Here is a 24,106-nt window from a genome sequence, read left to right on the forward strand (position 1 = left end):
CACTGGCTGTTAATAGGACGCTAAACAAAAACAAACCAAACTAAAGTAAACCAAATATGTATGCGTGCACAATTGTGAACACTGGACCGGGATATGATAAATATCAGAAAGGCGATTAGATTATCAGTCCAGGTATTGAATCGCTTCACAAAATAACCTAAAATCCTCGACCGGTTAACTGTTTTTGTCGTCTGATAAACTTTAAAGTAACCTGTTTATCATAATGATAGTCCCAATGGGTGTTTTACGCAATGAGGCAGTAAGTGGGTGACTTTTTTGTATCGCACCGCAGTGAAATAAACATCTCGCATACTAAGGTAAGGTCATTTCGGTAATGGTGCAAAGGGACGTAACCTGAAGCTGTAGTAGACGAAAATAAGGTACCGGTGCAACTGTCATTGTCAACAGGGGGTGTCATTTATTGTTTTATAGACAACAATGTCACATCTGTAACAATACATTGTTTATGATATGTATGTGGTTGTCATGTTTATGATATGTATGTGGTTGTCATGGTAAATACCACAATTGTTAACGTGATTGACTCCATGATATATTTATTTATAAACCTACGGAGTTAAACGTCCTGTATGTTTCTAACAGTATAAATAGCACGTATGCATATTATGCACAATGTACGCCTACATGTGTCGAGGGTAATTTGTGACTAATATTAAAGTTCCGCACCCGATAACCAGGAACCTGTATTATTTTCACACAATTTAACGAACTTTGTGGTTCCTTAATCTGCAGTACAAAACACAATTTCTTATTCGATTGTCGCTAGCGTCGTGAAATTCAAGGTAAAATTCACGTTTATACATGTATGTATGGTGTGGGTTTTATCATTGCTAAGCTATTGCACGTGTGTATACATGTGTACTGTTTCATATTTCACGTGTGTAGGTACATGTGTACTGTTTTATATTTCACGTGTGTAGGTACATGTGTACTGTTTTCTATTTCACGTGTGTAGGTACATGTGTTCTGTTTTATATTTCACGTGTGTAGGTACATGTGTACTGTTTGATAGAAATTATATATTACGTATCGCTAATTAAGATAATTATTTTGTATTGTACCGTTAGCAGTTTTCGTTTATTTTTCTGTATATTTAGTGTTTTTTTTAACAAATCTGTTACTGACCTGGCAATACATCGATATAGAATTAATTTATTCCGTAGTGAAGGATGTATTTTTGTATGTGCTGTATATCTTTAGTCACGCCTCATGATCTTACAGGATATGTGTGTTAAGTGGAGTGTGAAGTGGAGCATTCGCTCCTGGGGATCGGCAGGGGAAAGTCGTCTGAAACCAACATCACTTTATATATGGTGTAAGTATAACATGTACTGTGAAAATGTAAACCTTTTTTCCTTTACAACAATTGTGAAACAATCTAAATTTACTTACATTAATCACTCTTGTTGGCCCGGATGGACGCGCGCGAGGGGGTCTTGCTGTGGGAGGAGACCGGGAGGTCATGGGTAAGTGACCCCATACCCTTTCACGTCCAATCTGGGAATCGAACCTTACCACTGTGTCACCCGACCAGCCTACTGTGACAGTCTATAAATTGTAATGTTAATAATGACAGGTATTGTGAGTTTTCACGTGAATTTCTGGAATGTCATTTGCGATTTTAACACCTGTCTGTGGTTTCTGTTTAAGTAAGTTCATGTGAAGTTGAATCCTGCCAGCTGAATTAAGAGATAGTTTAAATTTAAAAAAAAATACAAGAAATAACTAACCTCAATTTAAAAAACAAACAAACAAACAAAAAACAATAAACAACGTGTGATTAGATAAGGTCGTAGGCATTTCAATGGCCTCGTTTGACCTGTCTAGCTTTCTACCAATGTCTTTGTGTGTGATCAGTACCTGTACAGGTCGGCTCTCACACTATCTCGGCGGGATTTAACAATGCAGGTAATTGACAACGACAATAAAATCGACAGAGAAAAATATCACATTTGGCCAAAGCAATACCGATGTACAGTTGTATAGTAAAGTATATGTGGAGCTTGATGTTTGAAGCATGGTGAAATGAACCTGGGTCAAAATAGCTTAATGTGAATTAAACTGCGGTTCATTGGTTTGGTTTGTTTTTGTTTAATGTCCTATTAACAGCCAGGGTCATGTAAGGACGTGCCAGGTTTGGATGTGGAGGAATGCCGGAGTATCCGGAGGAAAACTACCGGCCTATGGTCAGTCCCTTGCAACTGTCCCACTTAGGTTTCGAACTCGCAACCCACTGGTGGAGGGCTAGCGATAAAATGTCGGGACACCTTAACCAATTGTGGTGAAATAAGGGAAGAATCATATCTTTTTTAGATAACTTCATCAATTTATTCGTTTTAAAAACAACAACAACATAACGGTAAACTGGCGCGCAGTTCATATTAACACGGGCTTCACGTTAACAAGGGCTTCACGTTACCGCGGGCTTCACGTTACCACGGGCTTCACGTTACCGCGGGCTTCACGTTACCACGGGCTTCACGTTAACAAGGGCTTCACTTTACCACGCGCTTCACGTTACCGCTGGCTTCACGTTACCACGGGCTTCACGTTAACAAGGGCTTCACTTTACCACGGGCTTCACGTTACCACGGGCTTCACGTTAACACGGACTTCACTTTACCACGGGCTTCACGTTACCACGGGCTTCACGTTACCACGGGCTTCACGTTACCACGGGCTTCACGTTACCACGGGCTTCACGTTACCACGGGCTTCACGTTACCACGGGCTTCACGTTAACAAGGGCTTCACGTTAACACGGGCTTCACGTTACCACGGGCTTCACGTTAACAAGGGCTTCACTTTACCACGTGCTTCACGTTACCACGAGCTTCACGTTACCGCGGGTTTCACGTTACAACGGGATTGACTTTACCAAGAGCTTCACGTTACCGCGGGCTTCACGTTACCACGGGCTTCACGTTACCACGGGCTTCACGTTACCACGGGCTTCACGTTAACAAGGGCTTCACTTTACCACGCGCTTCACGTTACCGCTGGCTTCACGTTACCACGGGCTTCACGTTACCACGGGCTTCACGTTAACAAGGGCTTCACTTTACCCCGGCTTCACGTTAACACGGGCTTCACTTTACCACGGGCTTCACGTTACCACGGGCTTCACGTTACCACGGGCTTCACGTTACCACGGGCTTCACGTTACCACGGGCTTCACGTTAACAAGGGCTTCACGTTAACACGGGCTTCACGTTACCACGGGCTTCACGTTAACACGGGCTTCACTTTACCAATGGCTTCAAGTTACTACGGGCTTCACGTTACCACGGGCTTCACGTTACTACGGGCTTCACGTTACCACGGGCTTCACGTTACCAGGGGCTTCACGTTAACAAGAGCTTCACTTTACCACGTGCTTCACGTTACCACGAGCTTCACGTTACCGCGGGCTTCACGTTACAACGGGATTGACTTTACCAAGAGCTTCACGTTACCGCGGGCTTCACGTTACCACAGGCTTCACGTTAACAAGGGCTTCACTTTACCACGCGCTTCACGTTACCGCTGGCTTCACGTTACCACGGGCTTCACGTTACCACGGGCTTCACGTTACCACGGGCTTCACGTTACCACGGGCTTCACGTTAACAAGGGCTTCACTTTACCACGGGCTTCACGTTAACACGGACTTCACTTTACCACGGGCTTCACGTTACCACGGGCTTCACGTTACCACGGGTTTCACGTTACCACGGGCTTCACGTTACCACGGGTTTCACGTTAACAAGGGCTTCACGTTATCACGGGCATCATGTTACCACGGGCTTCACGTTATCACGGGCTTCACGATAACAAGGGCTTCACTTTACCAATGGCTTCAAGTTACTACGGGCTTCACGTTACCACGGGCTTCACGTTACTACGGGCTTCACGTTACCACGGGCTTCACGTTACCACGGGCTTCACGTTACCAGGGGCTTCACGTTAACAAGGGCTTCACATTACCACGTGCTTCACGTTACCACGAGCTTCACGTTACCGCGGGCTTCACGTTACAACGGGATTTACTTTATCAAGAGCTTCACGTTACCACGGGCTTCACGTTACCACGGGCTTCACGTTAACAAGGGCTTCACTTTACCACGCGCTTCACGTTACCGCTGGCTTCACGTTACCACGGGCTTCACGTTACCACGGGCTTCACGTTAACAAGGGCTTCACTTTACCACGGGCTTCACATTACCACGGGCTTCACGTTAACACGGACTTCACTTTACCACGGGCTTCACGTTACCACGGGCTTCACGTTACCACGGGTTTCACGTTACCACGGGCTTCACGTTACCACGGGCTTAACGTTAACAAGGGGTTCACGTTATCACGGGCTTCACGTTACCACGGGCTTCACGTTACCACGGGCTTCACGTTAACAAGGGCTTCACTTTACCAATGGCTTCAAGTTACTACGGGCTTCACGTTACCACGGGCTTCACGTTACTACGGGCTTCACGTTACCACGGGCTTCACGTTACCAAGGGCTTCACGTTAACAAGGGCTTCACTTTACCACATGCTTCACGTTACCACGAGCTTCACGTTACCGGGGGCTTCACGTTACAACGGGATTGACTTTACCAAGAGCTTCACGTTACCACGGGCTTTACGTTACCACGGACTTCACGTAAACAAGGGCTTCACGTTATCTCGAACTAAACTTTACCACGGGCTTCACGTTAGCAAGAGCTTCACTTGACCACGGGCTTCACGTTACTGTGGGCTTCACGTTACCACGGGCTTCACTTGACCACGGGCTTCACGTTACCACGAACTTCACTTTAACACAGACTTCCCGTAAGCACGGGCTTCACGTTACCACGGGCTTCACGTTACCACGGGCTTCACATTACCACGAACTTCACTTTACCACGTGCTTCACGTTAACAAGGGCTTCACGTTACCGCGGGCTTCATTTTACTACGGGCTTCACGTTACCACGGGCTTCACTTTACAATATAGGCATAGGTTTCACGTTACCGTACGGTACATATTGCTCCACGTTAACATGGGCTTCACGTTACCACGGGCTTCACGTTACCACGGGCTTCACTTGACCACGGGCTTCACGTTACCACGAACTTCACTTTAACACAGACTTCCCGTAAGCACGGGCTTCACGTTACCACGGGCTTCACGTTACCACGGGCTTCACATTACCACGAACTTCACTTTACCACGTGCTTCACGTTAACAAGGGCTTCACGTTACCGCGGGCTTCATTTTACTACGGGCTTCACGTTACCACGGGCTTCACGTTACCACGGGCTTCACTTTACAATATAGGCATAGGTTTCACGTTACCGTACGGTACATATTGCTCCACGTTAACATGGGCTTCACGTTACCACGGGTTTTACGTTACCACGGGCTTCACGTTACCACGGGCTTCACTTTACCATAAAGGCATAGGTTTCATGTTACCGTACGGTACATATTGCTCCACGTTAACATGGGCTTCACGTTACCACGGGTTTTACGTTACCACGGGCTTCACGTTACCACGGGCTTCACGTTACCACGGGCTTCACTTTACCATAAAGGCATAGGTTTCATGTTACCGTACGGTACATATTGCTCCACGTTAACATGGGCTTTACGTTACCACCCGTTTCACGTTACCATCGACTTCACGTTACCATAGACTTCACGTTACACTGTACCATTATCAGTATTTCTTTATTTCCTCAAAATTGAAGAGTTACAAAAAGAAATATATATCGTTGTCAAATACAATAAATTCAAGTATCAATGATTGGTAATTGAATGAACCTAAACACATCAGCATTACAAGACAAAAAAGCAGTAAATGATTCGGCACTGCTCTTGTAGGAACATTTTATGTCATACATGTATTTCAATATCAATGCTGCTACAACAGAAAGATTTTATTAACAAAAAATAATAGTATGTAGATTACAGTCATGGTCAGATGGACTTAAACTGTGGGAACGACTACCCCCAAGTAGTACATGAGCTAAGTTATATTCCGATAAGGAGTGTAAACAGCACTAATAAGACACCATAGATTGTCTCTTAAGACTTTCAGTTATTGTACAATGGAGTACTATTTGTGACATACGGCCATTATGTAAAATACCACAGAAATGACACAATTCCATCATGTTAATTCATCTTAAATCAGTACATAATCAAACTATATAACTTTACTCGCTTAGATGTTCAGGGAATTTTAGTGCTGCTGTCAATAAAATACCATAGGTTTCACGTAACCATAGGTTTCACGTTACCATAGGCTTCACGTTACCATAGGCTTAACGTTACCATAGGCTTCACGTAACCATAGGTTTCACGTTACCATATGCTTCACGTTACCATAGGTTTCACGTTACCATAGGCTTCAAGTTACCATAGGCTTCATACTACCATAAGCTTAACGTTACCATAGGCTTCACGTAACCATAGGTTTCACGTTACCATATGCTTCACGTTACAATAGGTTTCACGTTACCATAGGCTTAACGTTACCATAGGCTTCACGTAACCATAGGTTTCACGTTACCAAATGCTTCACGTTACCATAGGTTTCACGTTACCATAGGCTTCAAGTTACCATAGGCTTCATATTACCATAGGCTTAACGTTACCATAGGCTTCACGTAACCATAGGTTTCACGTTACCATAGGTTTCACGTTACCATAGGCTTCACGTTACCATAGGTTTCACGTTACCATAGACTTCACGTTTACATATGCTTCACGTTTACATATGCTTCACGTTACCATAGGCTTCACGTACCATATATTATGCTTCACGTTTACATATATTTCACGTTACCATAGGCCTCACGTTACTACAGGCTTCACGTAACAATAGGTTTTACGTTACCATAGGCTTCGCATTACCATAGGCTTAACGTTACCATAGGCTTCACGTTACCATAGGCTTCACGTTTACATATGCTTCACGTTACCATATGCTTCACGTTACCATAGGCTTCACGTACCATATGCTTCACGTTTACATATGCTTCACGTTACCATATAGGCTTCACGTTACCATAGCCATCATGTTACCATAGGCTTCACGTTACCATAGGCTTCATGTTACCATAGGCTTCACGTCACCATAGGCTTCACGTTTACATATGCTTCACGTTACCATATAATTCACGTTACCATAGGTTTCACGTTACCATAGGCTTCACGTTACCATAGGCTTCACATTACCATAGGTTTCACGTTACCATAGGCTTCACGTACCATATATTATGCTTCACGTTTACATATATTTCACGTTACCATAGGCTTCACGTTACTACAGGCTTCACGTAACAATAGGTTTTACGTTACCATAGGCTTCACATTACCATAGGCTTAACGTTACCATAGGCTTCACGTTACCATAGGCTTCACGTTTACATATGCTTCACGTTACCATATGCTTCACGTTACCATAGGCTTCACGTACCATATGCTTCACGTTTACATATGCTTCACGTTACCATATAGGCTTCACGTTACCATAGCCATCATGTTACCATAGGCTTCACGTTACCATAAGCTTCATGTTACCATAGACTTCACGTCACCATAGGCTTCACGTTTACATATGCTTCACGTTACCATATAATTCACGTTACCATAGGTTTCACGTTACCATAGGCTTCACGTTACCATAGGCTTCACATTACCATAGGTTTCACGTTACCATATGCTTCACGTTTACATATGCTTCACGTTACCATAGGCTTCACGTACCATATATTATGCTTCACGTTTACATATATTTCACGTTACCATAGGCTTCACGTTACTACAGGCTTCACGTAACAATAGGTTTTACGTTACCATAGGCTTCACATTACCATAGGCTTAACGTTACCATAGGCTTCACGTTACCATAGGCTTCACGTTTACATATGCTTCACGTTACCATATGCTTCACGTTACCATAGGCTTCACGTACCATATGCTTCACGTTTACATATGCTTCACGTTACCATATAGGCTTCACGTTACCATAGCCATCATGTTACCATAGGGTTCACGTTACCATAGGCTTCATGTTACCATAGGCTTCACGTCACCATAGGCTTCACGTTTACATATGCTTCACGTTACCATATAATTCACGTTACCATAGGTTTCACGTTACCATAGGCTTCACGTTACCATAGGCTTCACATTACCATAGATTTCACGTTACCATATGCTTCACGTTTACATATGCTTCACGTTACCATAGGCTTCACGTACCATAAATTATGCTTCACGTTTACATATATTTCACGTTACCATAGGCTTCACGTTACTACAGGCTTCACGTAACAATAGGTTTTACGTTACCATAGGCTTCACATTACCATAGGCTTAACGTTACCATAGGCTTCACGTTACCATAGGCTTCACGTTTACATATGCTTCACGTTACCATATGCTTCACGTTACCATAGGCTTCACGTACCATATACTTCACGTTTACATATGCTTCACGTTACCATATAGGCTTCACGTTACCATAGCTATCATGTTACCATAGGGTTCACGTTACCATAGGCTTTATGTTACCATAGGCTTCACGTCACCATAGGCTTCACGTTTACATATACTTCACGTTACCATATAATTCACGTTACCATAGGCTTCACGTACCATAGGCTTCACGTTACCATAGGCTTCACGTACCATATGCTTCATGTTACCATATGCTTCACGTTACCATAGGTTTCACGTTACCATAGGCTTCACGTTACAATAGGTTTCACGTTACCATAGGCTTCACGTTACCATAGGCTTCACATTACCATAGGTTTCACGTTACAATATGTTTCACGTTACCATATGCTTCACGTTACCATAGGCTTCACGTTACCATATGCTTCACGTTACCATAGGCTTCACGTTACCATATGTTTCACGTTTCCATATGCTTCACGTTTACATAGGCTTCACGGTACAATACATTTCACGTCACCATAGGCTTCACGTTACCACAGACTTCACGTTACGTTACCATAGGCTTCACGTTTACATATGCTTCACGTGACCATATGCTTCACGTTACCTTCACGTTACCATATAGTCTTCACTTAACCATAGGCTTCACGTTACCATAGGCTTCATGTTACCATAGGCTTCACGTCACCATAGGCTTCACGTTTACATATGCTTCACATTACCATATGCTTCACGTTACCATAGGCTTCACGTTACCATAGGCTTCACGTACCATATGCTTCATGTTACCATATGCTTCACGTTACCATAGGTTTCACGTTACCATAGGCTTCACGTTACAATAGGTTTCACGTTACCATAGGCTTCACGTTACCATAGGCTTCACATTACCATAGGTTTCACGTTACCATAGGCTTCACATTACCATAGGCTTCACATTACTATAGGCTTCACGGTACAATACGTTTCACGTCACCATAGGTTTCACGTTACCACAAGCTTCACGTTACCATATGCTTCACGTTACCATAGGCTTCACGTTACCATAGGCTTCACGTTACCATATGCTTCACGTTACTATAGGCTTCACGTACCATAGGCTTCACGTTTACATATGCTTCACGTTACCGTAGGCTTTATGTTACCATATGCTTCACGTTACCATAGGCTTCACGTTACCATAGGCTTCACGTTTACCTATGATTCACGTTACCATAGGTTTCACGTTACCATAGGCTTCACGTTACATTAGGTTTCACGTTACCATAGGCTTCATGTTTACGTATGCTTCACGTTACCATAGGCTTTATGTTACCATATGCTTCACGTTACTATAGGCTTCACGTTTACCTATGCTTCACGTTTACATATGCTTCACGTTACCATAGGCTTTACGTCCCATATGCTTCACGTTACCATAGGCTTTATGTTACCATAGGCTGCACGTTTACATATGCTTTAAGTTACCATAGGCTTCACGTACCATATGCTTCACGTTACATTAGGTTTCACGTTACCATAGATTTCACGTTACCATAGATTTCACGTTACCATAGGCTTCACGTACCATAGGCTTTACGTTACCATATGCTTCACGTTACCATATGTTTCACGTTACCAAGGGGGCCGCGGTGACCGTGTGGTTAAGATGTACCAACACTTTATCACTAGCTCTGCACCACTGGGTTGCGAGTTCGAAACATACGTGGGACAGTTGCCAGGTACTGACCGTAGGCCGGTGGCTTTTCTCCTTGTACTCCAGCTTTCCTCTACCTCCAAAACCTTGCACGTCCTTAAATGACCCTGGTTGTTAATATGACGTTAAACAAAAACAAACAAATTTCACGTTACCATAGGTTTCACGTTACCATAGGTTTCACGTTACCATAGGTTTCACGTTACCATACTACACCGGCGTTTCCATTGTGATACCTTTGCTCTAACGTTGTCCTATAGAGATTCCTACTCCTTGGCAAAGTGCGCAACGATGGTCACACGATAGTAGTGTACGGTCCATCATATGGGGCGATATAGGTGCTCGTTCGACATCAGCGAAGTCATAAAAGAGCACCGCCATCGTACTCCAACTGCTCGCCCTGGCAGCGAAATGGTAGACATATTTGAGCGTGTTCAAAAATATCTTCCGTTGTCTTCTGTTGCCAATATTTTGCTGATGCTCTGACGATGTTCTGACAATTTTCTGATGATTTCCTTACGATCTTGGCGATGTTCGGACGATGCACTGCTGTTCTTTCTCTCGTATTTACTAGAACCGCTTCCCGAAATCTCCGGTATAGCTCTGACGAGCGAAATGGGCTTGGTATGACGGCCCGTTATATACAGTAATACTGGTTATTGCAACTAACGTTTAACTGGTTTTTCCTTTTTATACGTTTTTATCAATATGTATGCTCAGATACTTTTAAGTTGTGTTTGATTTCTGTTCAGAACCAGGAGCATTAACAGGGACACTACAGATGGCGCTCAAAAGACAACCCGTGGATGGTGGCTACGCATGGGTAATCCTACTAGGTAAAATTCACAGATTCCGTATTTGTCTGACGGTTCATGTACTGTAAATCTGGATCCTAAATTTCACGGTTAATTAAAACATTTACTTGCTACCGGATCTTGAAGTTGATAACCTTTAGTTAAACGAACGGGGTGTCATCGCATATGAAAAAAAAACACACAAAAGAAGAAAACAACAACAGAAAACGCTTTCGTATAATTTGCAGGAAGAATATTTCTTAAACTTCCAATGTAGGTTCCCCTTGGTCCTTAGTTTTGCTAATTTGATTTTAAGTCTGGTCAGGAAAGAAGATGGCTGACAGCCGGCTATCTTGGATGTTTACAAATGAAGTTTATTATCGCTAATTCTTGAATCGTACTGGAGGAATAGTTCTCAATCTTCACATGTAGGCTCCCTTTTGTCCCTAGTTGTGCCCATTCAATATTAAACCTGATTATGAAAACAAAATGGCTAAAAGTCATCCATCTTGAATGTTGACAGTTGAACTTTGTTATCGTCACTTATTCAGAACTGTTAGATGAATGAGTTTAGTCTGCTTCCCTCTGTTTTGTGTCTGAATAGAACAACAAATGGTCTACAGGCGGCTGCCCTGGACTTTGGGAGTTAAAATTTGTAATTGATATATTTCAGAAAATTCTAAGATCTCACTTTGAGCTCATGCGTAAGTTCCTCATGTAATCAAATGAATTAGAGGAAGAAGGGAAAAGTCTTAAAAATACACATGTGAATCAGTGATTGATACATACACATGTGTGAATCAGTTATTGATACATGCATGTGTGAATCAGTGATTGATACATACACACATGTGAATCAGTGATTGATACATACACACATGTGAATCAGTTGTTGATACATACACATGTGAATCAGTGATTGATACATACACACATATGAATCAGTGATCGATACATACACACATGCGAATCTGATTGATACATACACACATGTGAATCATTGATTGATACATACACATGTGAATCAGTCCTTGATACATACACACATGTGAATTAGTGATTGATACATACACACATGTGTGAATCAGTCCTTGATACATACACACATGTGAATTAGTGATTGATACATACACATGTGAATCAGTGATTGATATATACACACATGTAAATCAGTCCTTGATACACACACATGTGAATTAGTGATTGATGCATACACATGTGAATCAGTGATTGATACATACACACATGTGAATCAGTGATTGATACATACACATATGCGAATCAGTGATTGATACATACACACATGCGAATCAGTGATTGATACATACACACATGTGAATCAGTGATTGATACATACACACATGTGAATCAGTGATTGATACATACACATTTGTGAATCAGTGATTGATACATACACATATGCGAATCAGTGATTGATACATACACACATGCGAATCAGTGATTGATACATACACACATGTGAATCAGTGATTGATACACACATGTGTGAATCAGTGATTGATACATACACACATGTGAATCAGTGATTGATACATACACACATGTGAATCAGTGATTGATATATACACACATGTGAATCAGTGATTGATACATACACGTGTGAATCAGTGATTGATACATACACACATGTGAATCAGTGATTGATACATACACACATGTGAATTAGTCATTGATACATACACACATGTGAATCAATGATTGATACATACACACATATGAATCAGTGATTGATACATGCACATGTGTGAATCAGTGATTGATACATACACACATGTGAATTATTGATTGATACTTACACACATATGAATCAGTGATTGATACATGCACATGTGTGAATCAGTGATTGATACATACACACATGTGTGAATCAGTGATTGATACATACACACATGTGAATCAGTGATTGATACATACACACATGTGAATCAGTGATTGATACATACGTGTGTGAATGAGTGATTGATACATACACACATGTGTCAATCACGGATTGATGCATGCATGTGTGAATCAGTGATTGATACATACACACATGTGAATCAGTGATTGATACATACACATGTATGAATCAGTGATTGATATATACACAAATGTGAATCAGTGATTGATACATACACACATGTGAATCAGTGATTGATACATACATACATGTGAATCAGTGATTGATACATACACACATGTGTCAATCACGGATTGATGCATGCATGTGTGAATCAGTTATTGATACAAACACATGTGAATTTGTGATTGATACATACATGTGAATCAGTTATTGATACATGCACATGTGAATCAGTGATTGATACCTACACACATGTGAATCAATTATTAATATGTACACACGTGTGTGAATCAGTTATTGGTATATACACACATGTGAATCAATGACACACACATGTTTACCCTTACCTGTAATGCGAGACATTCATTATAAATTAAAGTGATGATCGGATGACTTAACCTTTCAGCGTGTGCACTCCTGTACATGACATTGGTTGGCACATGTAAAGCTTTTGGAATCCTCTACAATGAATTTCTGAAGAAGTATGACGCGGGAGCGGGGAACACTGCCTGGATAAGCAGCCTCATGTTCTTCCTCAGCTTCGCTCTAGGTAAGTATCAGTAGGTGTTGCTGTACGTTTTAGGTAAGTGTTTGTAGGTGTCGCTGTAGGTAAGTGTATATAGGTGTCGTTATAGGTAAGTGTATGTAGGTGTCGCTGTAGGTAAATGTATGTAGATGTCGCTGTAGGTAAGTGTATGTAGGTGTGGCTGTAGGTAAGTGTATGAAGTTGTCGCTGTAGGTAAGTGTATGTAGGTGTCGCTGTAGGTAAGTGTATGTAGGTGTCGCTGTAGGTAAGTGTATGTAGGTGTGGCTGTAGGTAAGTGTATGTAGGTGTCGCTGTAGGTAAGTGTATGTAGGTGTGGCTGTAGGTAAGTGTATGTAGGTGTCGCTGTAGGTAAGTGTATGTAGGTGTCGCTATAGGTAAATGTGTGTAGGTATCGTTATAGGTAAGTGTATGTAGGTGTCGCTGTAGGTAAGTGTGTGTAGGTGTCGCTGTAGGTAAGTGTATGTAGGTGTCAATGTAGGTAAGTGTATGTAGGTGTCCCTGTAGGTAAGTGTATGTAGGTGTCGCTATAGGTAAATGTGTGTAGGTGTCGCTGTAGGTAAGTGTATGTAGGTGTCGCTGTAAGTAAGTGTATGTAGGTGTCGCTGTAGGTAAGTGTGTGTAGGTGTCACTGTAGATAAGTGTATTTAGGTGTCGCTGTAGGTAAGTGTATGTAGGTGTCGCTATAGGTAAGTGTATATAGGTGTCGCTGTAGGTAAGTGTATGTAGGTGTCGCTGTAGGTAGGTGTATGCAGGTGTCGTTATAGGTAAGTGTGTGTAGGTGTCAATGTAGGTACAAATGTAAGTGTATGTAGGTGTCGCTGTAGGTAAGTGTATTTAGGTGTCGCTGTAGGTAAGTGTATGTAGGTGTCGCTGTAGGTAAGTGTATGTAGGTGTCGCTGTAGGTAAGTGTATGTAGGTGTCGCTGTAGGTAAGTGTATGTAGGTGTGGCTGTAGGTAAGTGTATGTAGGTGTCGCTATAGGTAAGTGTATGTAGGTGTCGCTGTAGGTAAGTGTATTGAGGTGTCGCTATAGGTAAGTGTATGTAGTTGTCGCTGTAGGTAAGCTGTAAATGTCGATAATTGCCGGTAGGTGTCGCTGTTGGTTAGTGTCGGTACATGTAGGTGTCAATATATAGGTAAGTGTCGGTAAGTGTCGCTGTTGGTAAGTGTCGGTATTTTTTTATATTTTTATCACGATTTCATTTTTATTCTGCAAATGGACTGACGTTCATCTCTTCAGTATAAATATATTTAGAAAAATATGAAATTTTATGACGAACGGCGATTGTAAACTGTGATACCGGCCTTTTGAAAATAGTGAAAATGACATAGAATTGACGACGGTTGTGTTCACTTTCGGCATTAGGACGAAAGTCAGCCATTGAAATAAAAAAAGACGCCTAAACATTTGTTTTCAAAAGGCCACCCGCACAGTTTACAATAACTGATCATGCCTTAACAAAAGTATGTGAGTATTAACCATTGTTTACATACATATCATTTATCTATAGGACCTCTTGCCAACTACCTCGTTGGGGTGTTTTCTTTCCGGTCCGTCGTTATGTTTGGCGGTCTGCTGGTATCCACAGGTTACTTCATAAGCGCCTTTGTAACACGGATGGAGTGGATGTTTCTCACGATAGGAGTGGTATGTGGTAAGTAAAATGGGAAGGTGTGGTATGTGGTAAGTAAAATAGGAAGGTGTGGTATGTGGTAAGTTAGATAGTAAGGTGTGGTATGTGGTAAGTAAATGGGAAGGTGTGGTTAGTTAGATAGGAAGGTGTGATATGTGGTAAGTTACATAGAAGGTGTGGTTAGTTAGATAGGAAGGTGTGGTATGTGGTAAGTAAAATAGGAAGGTGTGGTATGTGGTAAGTTATATAGTAAGGTGTGGTATGTGGTAAGTAACATAGGAAGGTGTGATTAGTGGTAAGTAAATGGGAAGGTGTGGTTAGTTAGATAGGAAGGTGTGGTATGTGGTTAGTTAGATAGGAAGGTGTGGTATGTGGTAAGTTAGATAGTAAGGTGTGGTATGTGGTAAGTAAATGGGAAGGTGTGGTTAGTTAGATAGGAAGGTGTGGTATGTGGTAAGTAACATAGGAAGGTGTGGTATGTGGTAAGTTAGATAGTAAGGTGTGGTATGTGGTAAGTAAATGGGAAGGTGTGGTTAGTTAGATAGGAAGGTGTGGTATGTGGTAAGTAAAATAGGAAGGTGTGGTTAGTTAGATAGGAAGGTGTGGTATGTGGTAAGTTAGATAGGAAGGTGTGGTATGTGGTAAGTTAGATAGTAAGGTGTGGTATGTGGTAAGTAAATGAGAAGGTGTGATTTGTGGTAAGTTAAATCGGAAGGTGCGATATTTGGTAAGTAAAATAGTAAGGTGTGGTATGTGGTAAGTTAGATAGTAAGGTGTGGTATGTGGTAAGTTGGATAGTAAGGTGTGGTATGTGGTAAGTAAAATGGGAAGGTGTGGTTTGTTGTAAATAAAATAGGAAGGTGTGGCATGTGGTAAGTAGGATGGGAAGGTGTGATATGTGGTAAATAAAAGTTTTGTCTGTTACACCGATAGGGCCTAGGTCACCTAGCTCAACCTCGATCCCATCATCTTGTCAATGATTTTGGTTCTTGTTGAACTATGTGTGAGTGTTATATACCATGGTAGGTGATAAGTAATTTGAATATAGTCTTGGATTATAATTTATCGTGATGTGATGTCAGTCCCGTTAAAAACATTAAGACCAGTAACTCGATTAAGAAAATTAAGAACGACAACTCTATTAGGAACATTAAACACGACATCACTATAAATAACATAAGGAACGACAACTCTATTAGGAATATCAACTCTATCAAGAACGGCATCTCTACTCTGCATAAGTGTTAACTGTATTTTACAACAAAAGCGAAAGAAGCTATACAAACTTTTATTACATTTTCAGTTTTGTGTCGGATGCTGATTGGTCTTCATCTGATCACGTGTTATTCAATTCTCCATCGAATTGCACTCTGTGACAGTGATAAAACATGGTATATCACACTCGTACGAGTGTTGTATGACGTCATGTTAATTCAGCTAATCAAATCTGTCGGACATATGGCCGCCAAGTTGCGCGAGATTGCAATGTGATGTTTTATCAAAGATGCGGTATTTATATATATATTTGTTTTATTTTATCTTTAATTCTCTCAGCACATATAATACAAGAAGGAAAACTTGGATTGAGAAGCCCTGGGATTCTTCTTTAATCTTTTACTTTTTTAATCATTACACGTTTCTTCTATCACACATCAGCTTTCTTGCATGCATGTGTGCAATATATTCATTTACAGATCAAGATTTGATTTCTTTTCAAAATTCGATTTTACATGCAATCGAAAACATGTAAAAACTAAAATTAATGTAAGTCTGCAGGCATCATACAGGGTTATACAATGCATTAAGGAACATCATACCACAAGTTTATACAATGTATTCAGGAACATCATACCAAAGATTGATACAATGTATTCAGGAACATCATACCACAGGTTTATACAATGTACTTCAGGAACATCATACAACAGGTTTATACAATGTACTTCAGGAACATCATACCACATGTTTATACATTGTATCCAGGAACATCATATCACAGGTTTATACAATGTATTCAGGAACATCATACCACAGGTTTATACAATGTACTTCAGGAACATGAAACCACGGGTTTATACAGTGTATTCAGGAACATCATACCACAGGTTTATACAATGTATTAAGGAACATCATACCACAGATTTATACAATGTACTTCAGGAACATCAAACCACGGGTTTATACAATGTACTTCAGGAACATCATACCACAGGTTTATACAGTGTATCCAGGAACATCATACCAACTGTTTATACACTGTTTTCCGGAACATCATATCACAGATTTATACAATGTTCTTCAGGAACATCATACCACAGGTTTATACAATGTATTCCGGAACATCATCAAACAGCTTTATACAATGTACTTCAGGAACATCATAAAACAGCTTTATACAATGTATTCCGGAACATCATACCACAGGTTTATACAATGTACTTCAGGAACATCATACCACAGGTTTATACAATGTACTTCAGGAACATCATACCACATGTTTATACAGTGTATTCAGGAACATCATACCACAGGTTTATACAATGTACTTCAGGAACATCATACCACATGTTTATAAAATGTACTTCAGGAACATCATAAAACAGCTTTATACAATATATTCAGGAACATCATACCACATGTTTATACAATGTATTCAGGAACAACAAACCACATGTTTATACAATGTATCCCGGAACATCATACCACAGGTTTATACAATGTATTCAGGAACATCATGCCACAGGTTTATACAATGTATTCAGGAACATCATGCCACAGGTTTATACAATGTATTCAGGAACATCATACCACAGGTTTATACTATGTACTTCAGGAACATCATAAAACAGCTTTATACAATGTATTCATGAGCATCATACCACAGGTTATACAATGTATTCCGGAACATCATACCACAGGTTTGTACATTGTATTCAGGAACATCATAAAACAGCTGTTGTGCTTTTGCTGTACATTCTTGTCTAATATACTATTACTATCAGTCAATTCTTCTACTTCTTATTTTGTTTTATCAATGGCCATTTGCCTTTTTTTGTTGAAATAATCATTTCCTTTGAACAGTTTATTTACTCGTGCTTACTAGTTTGGTGCGTAAGCTTACTTTTTAAATCTTAATCAGCAAGTGTTTAAAGAATAGTGGGCATCAGAGTGGATTTTGGAGCGAGAGTTTTAATCATTCACGCTGATGACAGTTCTAGTTTTAATTGGTCATTATTTCCCCTTAATCAGACATGGCTTGTCGAAAACTTTAACAATATCTATGTATTTCAAAATTTAAATCTATATTTCTTTCTTTTTCAGGATTTGGCAGTGGCCTTGCTTTTGCGCCTTGTGGAACGATAGTGAGTTTCTATTTTGTGAAGAGGCGAGCTCTGGCTAACGGGATTATGGTATCAGGTAGTGGCCTCAGTAGCTTTATATTTCCATACTTATACCGGTACGTCATTGATCAGTTCAGTGTCACTGGTGCAATGATTATAATAAGTGGGTTGGTACTCCACATGTGTGTCGCAGGCGCCCTCTTACGTCAGCCTCAGGAACTGTCAGTTTGTTCAGAGGATCGGAAGCCTCACCAACAGACCAGTACATCAAACATTTGTTGTGTGTATCTGAAATTACTCAAAAACACACGTTTAACAGTGTTTATTGCAGTTTTCACTATAAATATAATGGCATATGCTGCCAATTTTACTGCCTTTCCAGCGCATATGCAGTCTCTTGGATTTGAGGAAAGTCAGATAGCAGTGGCATTTTCTATGATTGGAGCAGCTGAAATATTCACCAGGGCACTGATTGGGTGGTTTGCTGACAAGAAGTACGTTTCGAACACCGTTATAATGGTATTTGCGGCTGTGATAAGTGGGACAGCTGCCATTTTACTGCCCTTGTTCAAGACTTTTCCGGTTATGGTTACCTACGGTTTGATAGTGGGGATATTTCCGGGTGCATTTTGGAGTCTGATGGCAGTCGTCCTGTTAGAGTGTGTTCCTTTGGTGGAGCTCACGTCAGCGTTTGGCCTCCTCTACATGTTCATGTCCTCGGCAATAGCACTCAGCCAGCCTGGAATGGGTAATTACACAGTTCACACTCATGGTACTACATGTCTCATAGGGGCCGCGGTGGCCGAGTGGTTAAGGTGTCCCGACACTTTATCACTGGCCCTCCACCTCTTTTTTGCGAGTTTGAAACTTATGTGGAGCAGTTGCAAGGTCGACCGTAGGCCGGTGGTTTTTCTCCGGGTACTCCGGCTTCCCTCCACCTCCAAAACTTGGCACGTCCTTAAATGACCCTGGCTGTTAATAGGACGTTAAACAAAAACAAACCAACAAACATGTCTCATATAGTTATCTTTCCAAACCTAATGCTGTTTGAATGAGGACAAAAGTCAGAACACATTCAAAAATGATTTAACGTCCGTACATATAAACCTATTATTCTAACTCACGTGCGTAGAATATTGATAAAACTGTAAATACGTAGACACCGATACAGTAATCAAATACCGGTAGTACACACGATGTATCCATGAAATGTCATGTTGTCGAATTGAAAACCAGGATAGTGATAACAAAGTAAATTTGGTTATTTTCCACTGCATTAATCAGTTTTTTGCCGGACATATATATTTATTTTATTGATAATGTTCATAATATAGATGTGTTAGACAAACAACAACAGTGGCGGATACAGGATTTTGGGAAAGGGGGGGGGGGGGGGGGGGGGGGGCTTGCGCCTTTTTTTTTGTTTTTTTTTTTTGGGGGGGGGGGGGGGGGGGGGGGGGGGGGGGGTTGCTTGATGTGTCCGGGTGTGCTCCCCTGATAAAAAATGGAATATACTCAGGTGCATTTTAGTGCAGCATAAACCCCAAATTCAGAGATTTACAAATTAAAACCGTTTGATTTTTTTAATAATGTACTAATTTATTCATTATCAACCAAAAGAATATCTATCAAGTGACGTGATTCTAACAAATTATAACATAATAGACTAGTACAACAAGATGCTTCGTTGTAAAATAATTATTTGACAAGGTATCAGAAATAGCCTTAGTTTGAAAACTTTTTTTTTCCATTTGCAAAATATCAAAGAGTACGGATGCTGGATCCAAAGCCCTGTGAAAACTGTATGAATGTCATGCAAACGCCAATTACAATACCTTGATTTTCGGTTGAGGAATAGCTATACATAATTACAGTAGCCCAATTTTTACACAAAATTGTATGTGCGGGTACAATACAAATATTACTTAAATTCTACGAACATAACTGTTGCAAATTAAATGAATAACAAGCTTAAATTTGATAAGAGATAACTTTAGCCTCAGAGACAGACTGGGTTCCCCATCCCAGCTGGTCGTAAAATAGTACTATCATATGACCTACTGCCAATGAATCCTTTGTCATTGATAGGCTAAAAATTCATTACATACCAGGATTAATACTCATTAGGAACAGTTATAGATATAATTCTACTTGCATACGATTTCAACCAACAACAATTGATACACTGATAAATGAAACATTTCGTCACAGTATTCACGACAGAATATCAAAGCATGAAAAACAGTATTACCATAAAGTAAGCGAATGATAATAAACAGGTACATCTGTACATGTAATTTCATATGTCTCTTTGTTAAACAGTATTTCATATCTTAATTCGTTTGCTTTGTAAATATACACAGCCGTTTTGAATGATGGTACAGTTCTCTGATGAAATAACATAGATAAATCTAAACATATTAGGTCTAACATGATATTTCCTATACAAAAAATTGACTTGATTTCTGAGTATAAGGGACATTCCATAATAAAATGATATTCGTTTTCAATTTGAGTACAAAATTGCAATAACGCATTTCCGGAGGTATTGGAATAGGGTGATACCATCTTCCCGCTTCTGTATTCAATCTATGAGAAGATACCCGAAACCTTGTTAATTGGTTTTTGTTTTTTGTTTTTTATATATATATATTTGCAATATTAAGATATCTCTTGTAACCAAATTCATTTAAGAAAAGTCTATAACATCTGGCTCTTGGCGAGTCTACAAGCTCTCTATGCCAGTTTGTAAAGATATGTCTCGTACCCTTGATTGGAATAATGATATAAGATACATCAATATCTTCAACTCCTTGTTTAAGCCAAACATATCCAAAACTATGAGCACATAATATGTTCTTCGCCCGTTTAGCCCAATTTATGGTACGAGAAGTTTCCGCTTGCGTGTAAAGCTCGTTATATATAGACTTAACCAGTACATTCTTATGGTTATGCCATATTTATTCATCTTGGTGTATCTGATAAATTTAAGTTTTATGGATGTAGGGGACTTAGTTGGAGATAATTGGTCTGCTCCCAATGAAATATAAGGAATCGGTGCATATGTGCCTTTTTTTAAAGTTTTGAAAGGGGGGGGGGGGGGGGGGGGGGGGGCGGCCCCCCCCTCCCTCTGAACCCGCCACTGAACAAAAAATACCGTCATCATAACAAAACCATCAATTAAATTCAAATTTATTACAAATTTGTATAGAGACTTTTAAACAAGTTCCAGGAGAATAACACCATATGTTCCGACATATATATCTTATAAGCATAATGCCGAAAGTAATGCATCTCTCGAAACATTTTGTTATTCCTGCGTCTGCAGTCGACATCTGTCACGAATATCATGATAATAGAGAAAAACTTTAATATCGAATAAACTATCACATATATACCATGTAGGTACAAAGTCGGCGATGCTGGCGTGCTGCTATCCATAAACGGAAATTTAAATGTCAGGAAACTGATATTGTTTCGCTTATCGTACAGCTTAACTGTCCCTGTTGTCTTAAGGTCTCCGTTACTTGTTCTGATAAGTTCTTCAATATACAGGCTAGCCAACAGAGGGACCGCAGTGGCCGAGTGATTAAGGTGTCCCGTCACTTTATCACTGGCCCTCCACCTCTGGGTTGCGAGTTCGAAACCTACGTGGGTAATTTGCCAGGTACTGACCGTAGGCTGGTACTCCGGCTTTCCTCCACCTCCAAAACCTGGCACGCCGTACATGACACTGGTTGTTAATAGGAAGTTAATCAAAACAAACCAAACCAAACCAAAACAGTTTGTCCTCATTGGTATGCTGGTAATCTGTTCGAAGATCTGGTCGATCAGAAATTCAATCGTTTTATTATTTCATTTTATTTTCTGTGAATTTTCTATGAGCCCTAGTCGTATGTTTTACGAAATATTGTTCCCGTTTATTTCACAACTACTTAATCGCAGTTCACCTTTTTTTGGGAAAAGAAAGTTCTCATTACAAAGGTCATCCCTTAGTTTGAAATTGGGAATGGTAATATAAAGAGTAGAAAAATTCAAACGTTTTGATGGATGAAACGTTCTATAGGAACGGTTGTTTATCAAAAGATTAATAAAACAACTTTTTTTTTCTTTTTTTTTCCAAATCTAAATTCCACTTATTCCACCTCTTAATTGTCTTATATTACCTGTATTTTCAGGTTGGATTGAGGACGCGACAGGGACCTGGGATTTGTCTTTCCGGATTATGGGGTCTTTCAACCTCCTAACAGCTTTGATCTTAATATGTGAACCTTTCCTTATGTCGTTATCCCGTCATGGCCAAGACGAGGAGGAGGACGCTGAACAGAAAGATACAAAGATTTTACATGGTGAAAAACTTCAAAAATCCCCTACAATTCTACATGATCATTACGATTCACGTGAGCGTGCCATAACCGTGCCAGTTAGTGACGTCATTGATTCAACAGCCATGTCAAATATCACATATGAACGTCTGTCTCAAGATAACACAAGGAAAGCAGATGAACGGTTAGAACTCCTAGCTCCAATAGCGACATCAGACGAATTCGTTATATAGCAATAAATGTGATATAATTTTATACATTATACATGTTTACATATATAAGTGTAGTTTTAAATTTCATAATAAAGTTCTAAAAGAGATTTAACTTACCAAATTTACATTAATGAAATATAAAAAAAAAAAAAAAAAAGATTGTGAACGCAAGCAGTCAACATAGTGCACACACCGTCCGCTCACATGCAAGATAGATACAACCGGGCGATCAATTGTTCTAATTGACAAATATGTGTCGTATCCGCAAAGACAGAAGGTAGATATGGTATATATTACGGTGAATCTACTACATTTCTTTGTTGTTGTTTTTTTGTTTTTGTATTTTAACGAGCGTAGGCTGATCTGATGTTTGGGTCTCCTTAAAAGGTAGAAAGTTTAACATATTAATTTAGCAGCTGGTCAGTGGATGAATGATTGGTGTTGCATGGTTGCAGAATCCGGGACATACAACAATGTAATTGTTATCAAAACACACCATGGTGTTGGTTGCAAAATCCGTGACTCAATTGTTATCGAATCACACCATGACGTATACAATGTGTTCTCTTTCATTTACCAATCAAACATAAGAAATTATAGTCGTAAACTAATTAAATATTCTTGACATATACCGCATGTAAGGCTGATTCAAATAGAGGACATTTAATCAGTGATCACAAAAACAGTGGATAATATAAGTTTTTATCAAATGATATATATATTAGATATTAGAGCCATTCGTTTCTTTCCGTAGTTTTTAGGTCATCCTACCTGAAGGGTCAGGATGACCTATAGCCATCGTACTTCGTCCGTCGTCGTCCGCCGTGCGCCGTCCGCCGTCCGCCATCCGTAACCTTTACAAATTTTAAACTTCTCAAGTTCCACTAGTGGGATTGAGCTGAAACTTGCGAGAAATTATCTTGAGATGGTCCTGACCAAGTGTTGTTATTTTTTAGGTCGATCAGAAATACAAGATGGCTGCCACATCCGCCATCTTGAAAACACATTTAAACTTCTCAA

The 24,106-nt window shown here is 40.2% G+C and overlaps 1 protein-coding gene across 2 annotated transcripts; it reads left to right on the plus strand.

Annotated features, from left to right (window-relative positions):
• Positions 1–213: 213 nt before the first annotated feature.
• On the plus strand, positions 214–23,249 carry LOC117317165 (monocarboxylate transporter 12-like). Of its 2 annotated transcripts, none has more exons than XM_033871964.1 (7): positions 214–317; positions 1,243–1,336; positions 10,904–10,987; positions 13,435–13,578; positions 15,086–15,229; positions 18,530–19,297; positions 22,728–23,249. In XM_033871964.1, the coding sequence occupies exons 3-7, from the start codon at positions 10,933–10,935 to the stop codon at positions 23,105–23,107; spliced, it is 1,491 nt and encodes a 496-aa protein (XP_033727855.1). In that variant the 5' UTR covers positions 214–317; positions 1,243–1,336; positions 10,904–10,932; the 3' UTR covers positions 23,108–23,249. The 2 variants fall into 2 exon arrangements, with proteins under 2 accessions (XP_033727855.1, XP_033727856.1); XM_033871965.1 differs by having other exon boundaries at positions 300–380.
• The last annotated feature ends 857 nt before the right edge of the window (positions 23,250–24,106 follow it).

This window comes from Pecten maximus, chromosome 18 (assembly GCF_902652985.1).
Source record: "Pecten maximus chromosome 18, xPecMax1.1, whole genome shotgun sequence".
Lineage (NCBI taxonomy): Eukaryota > Metazoa > Mollusca > Bivalvia > Pectinida > Pectinidae > Pecten > Pecten maximus.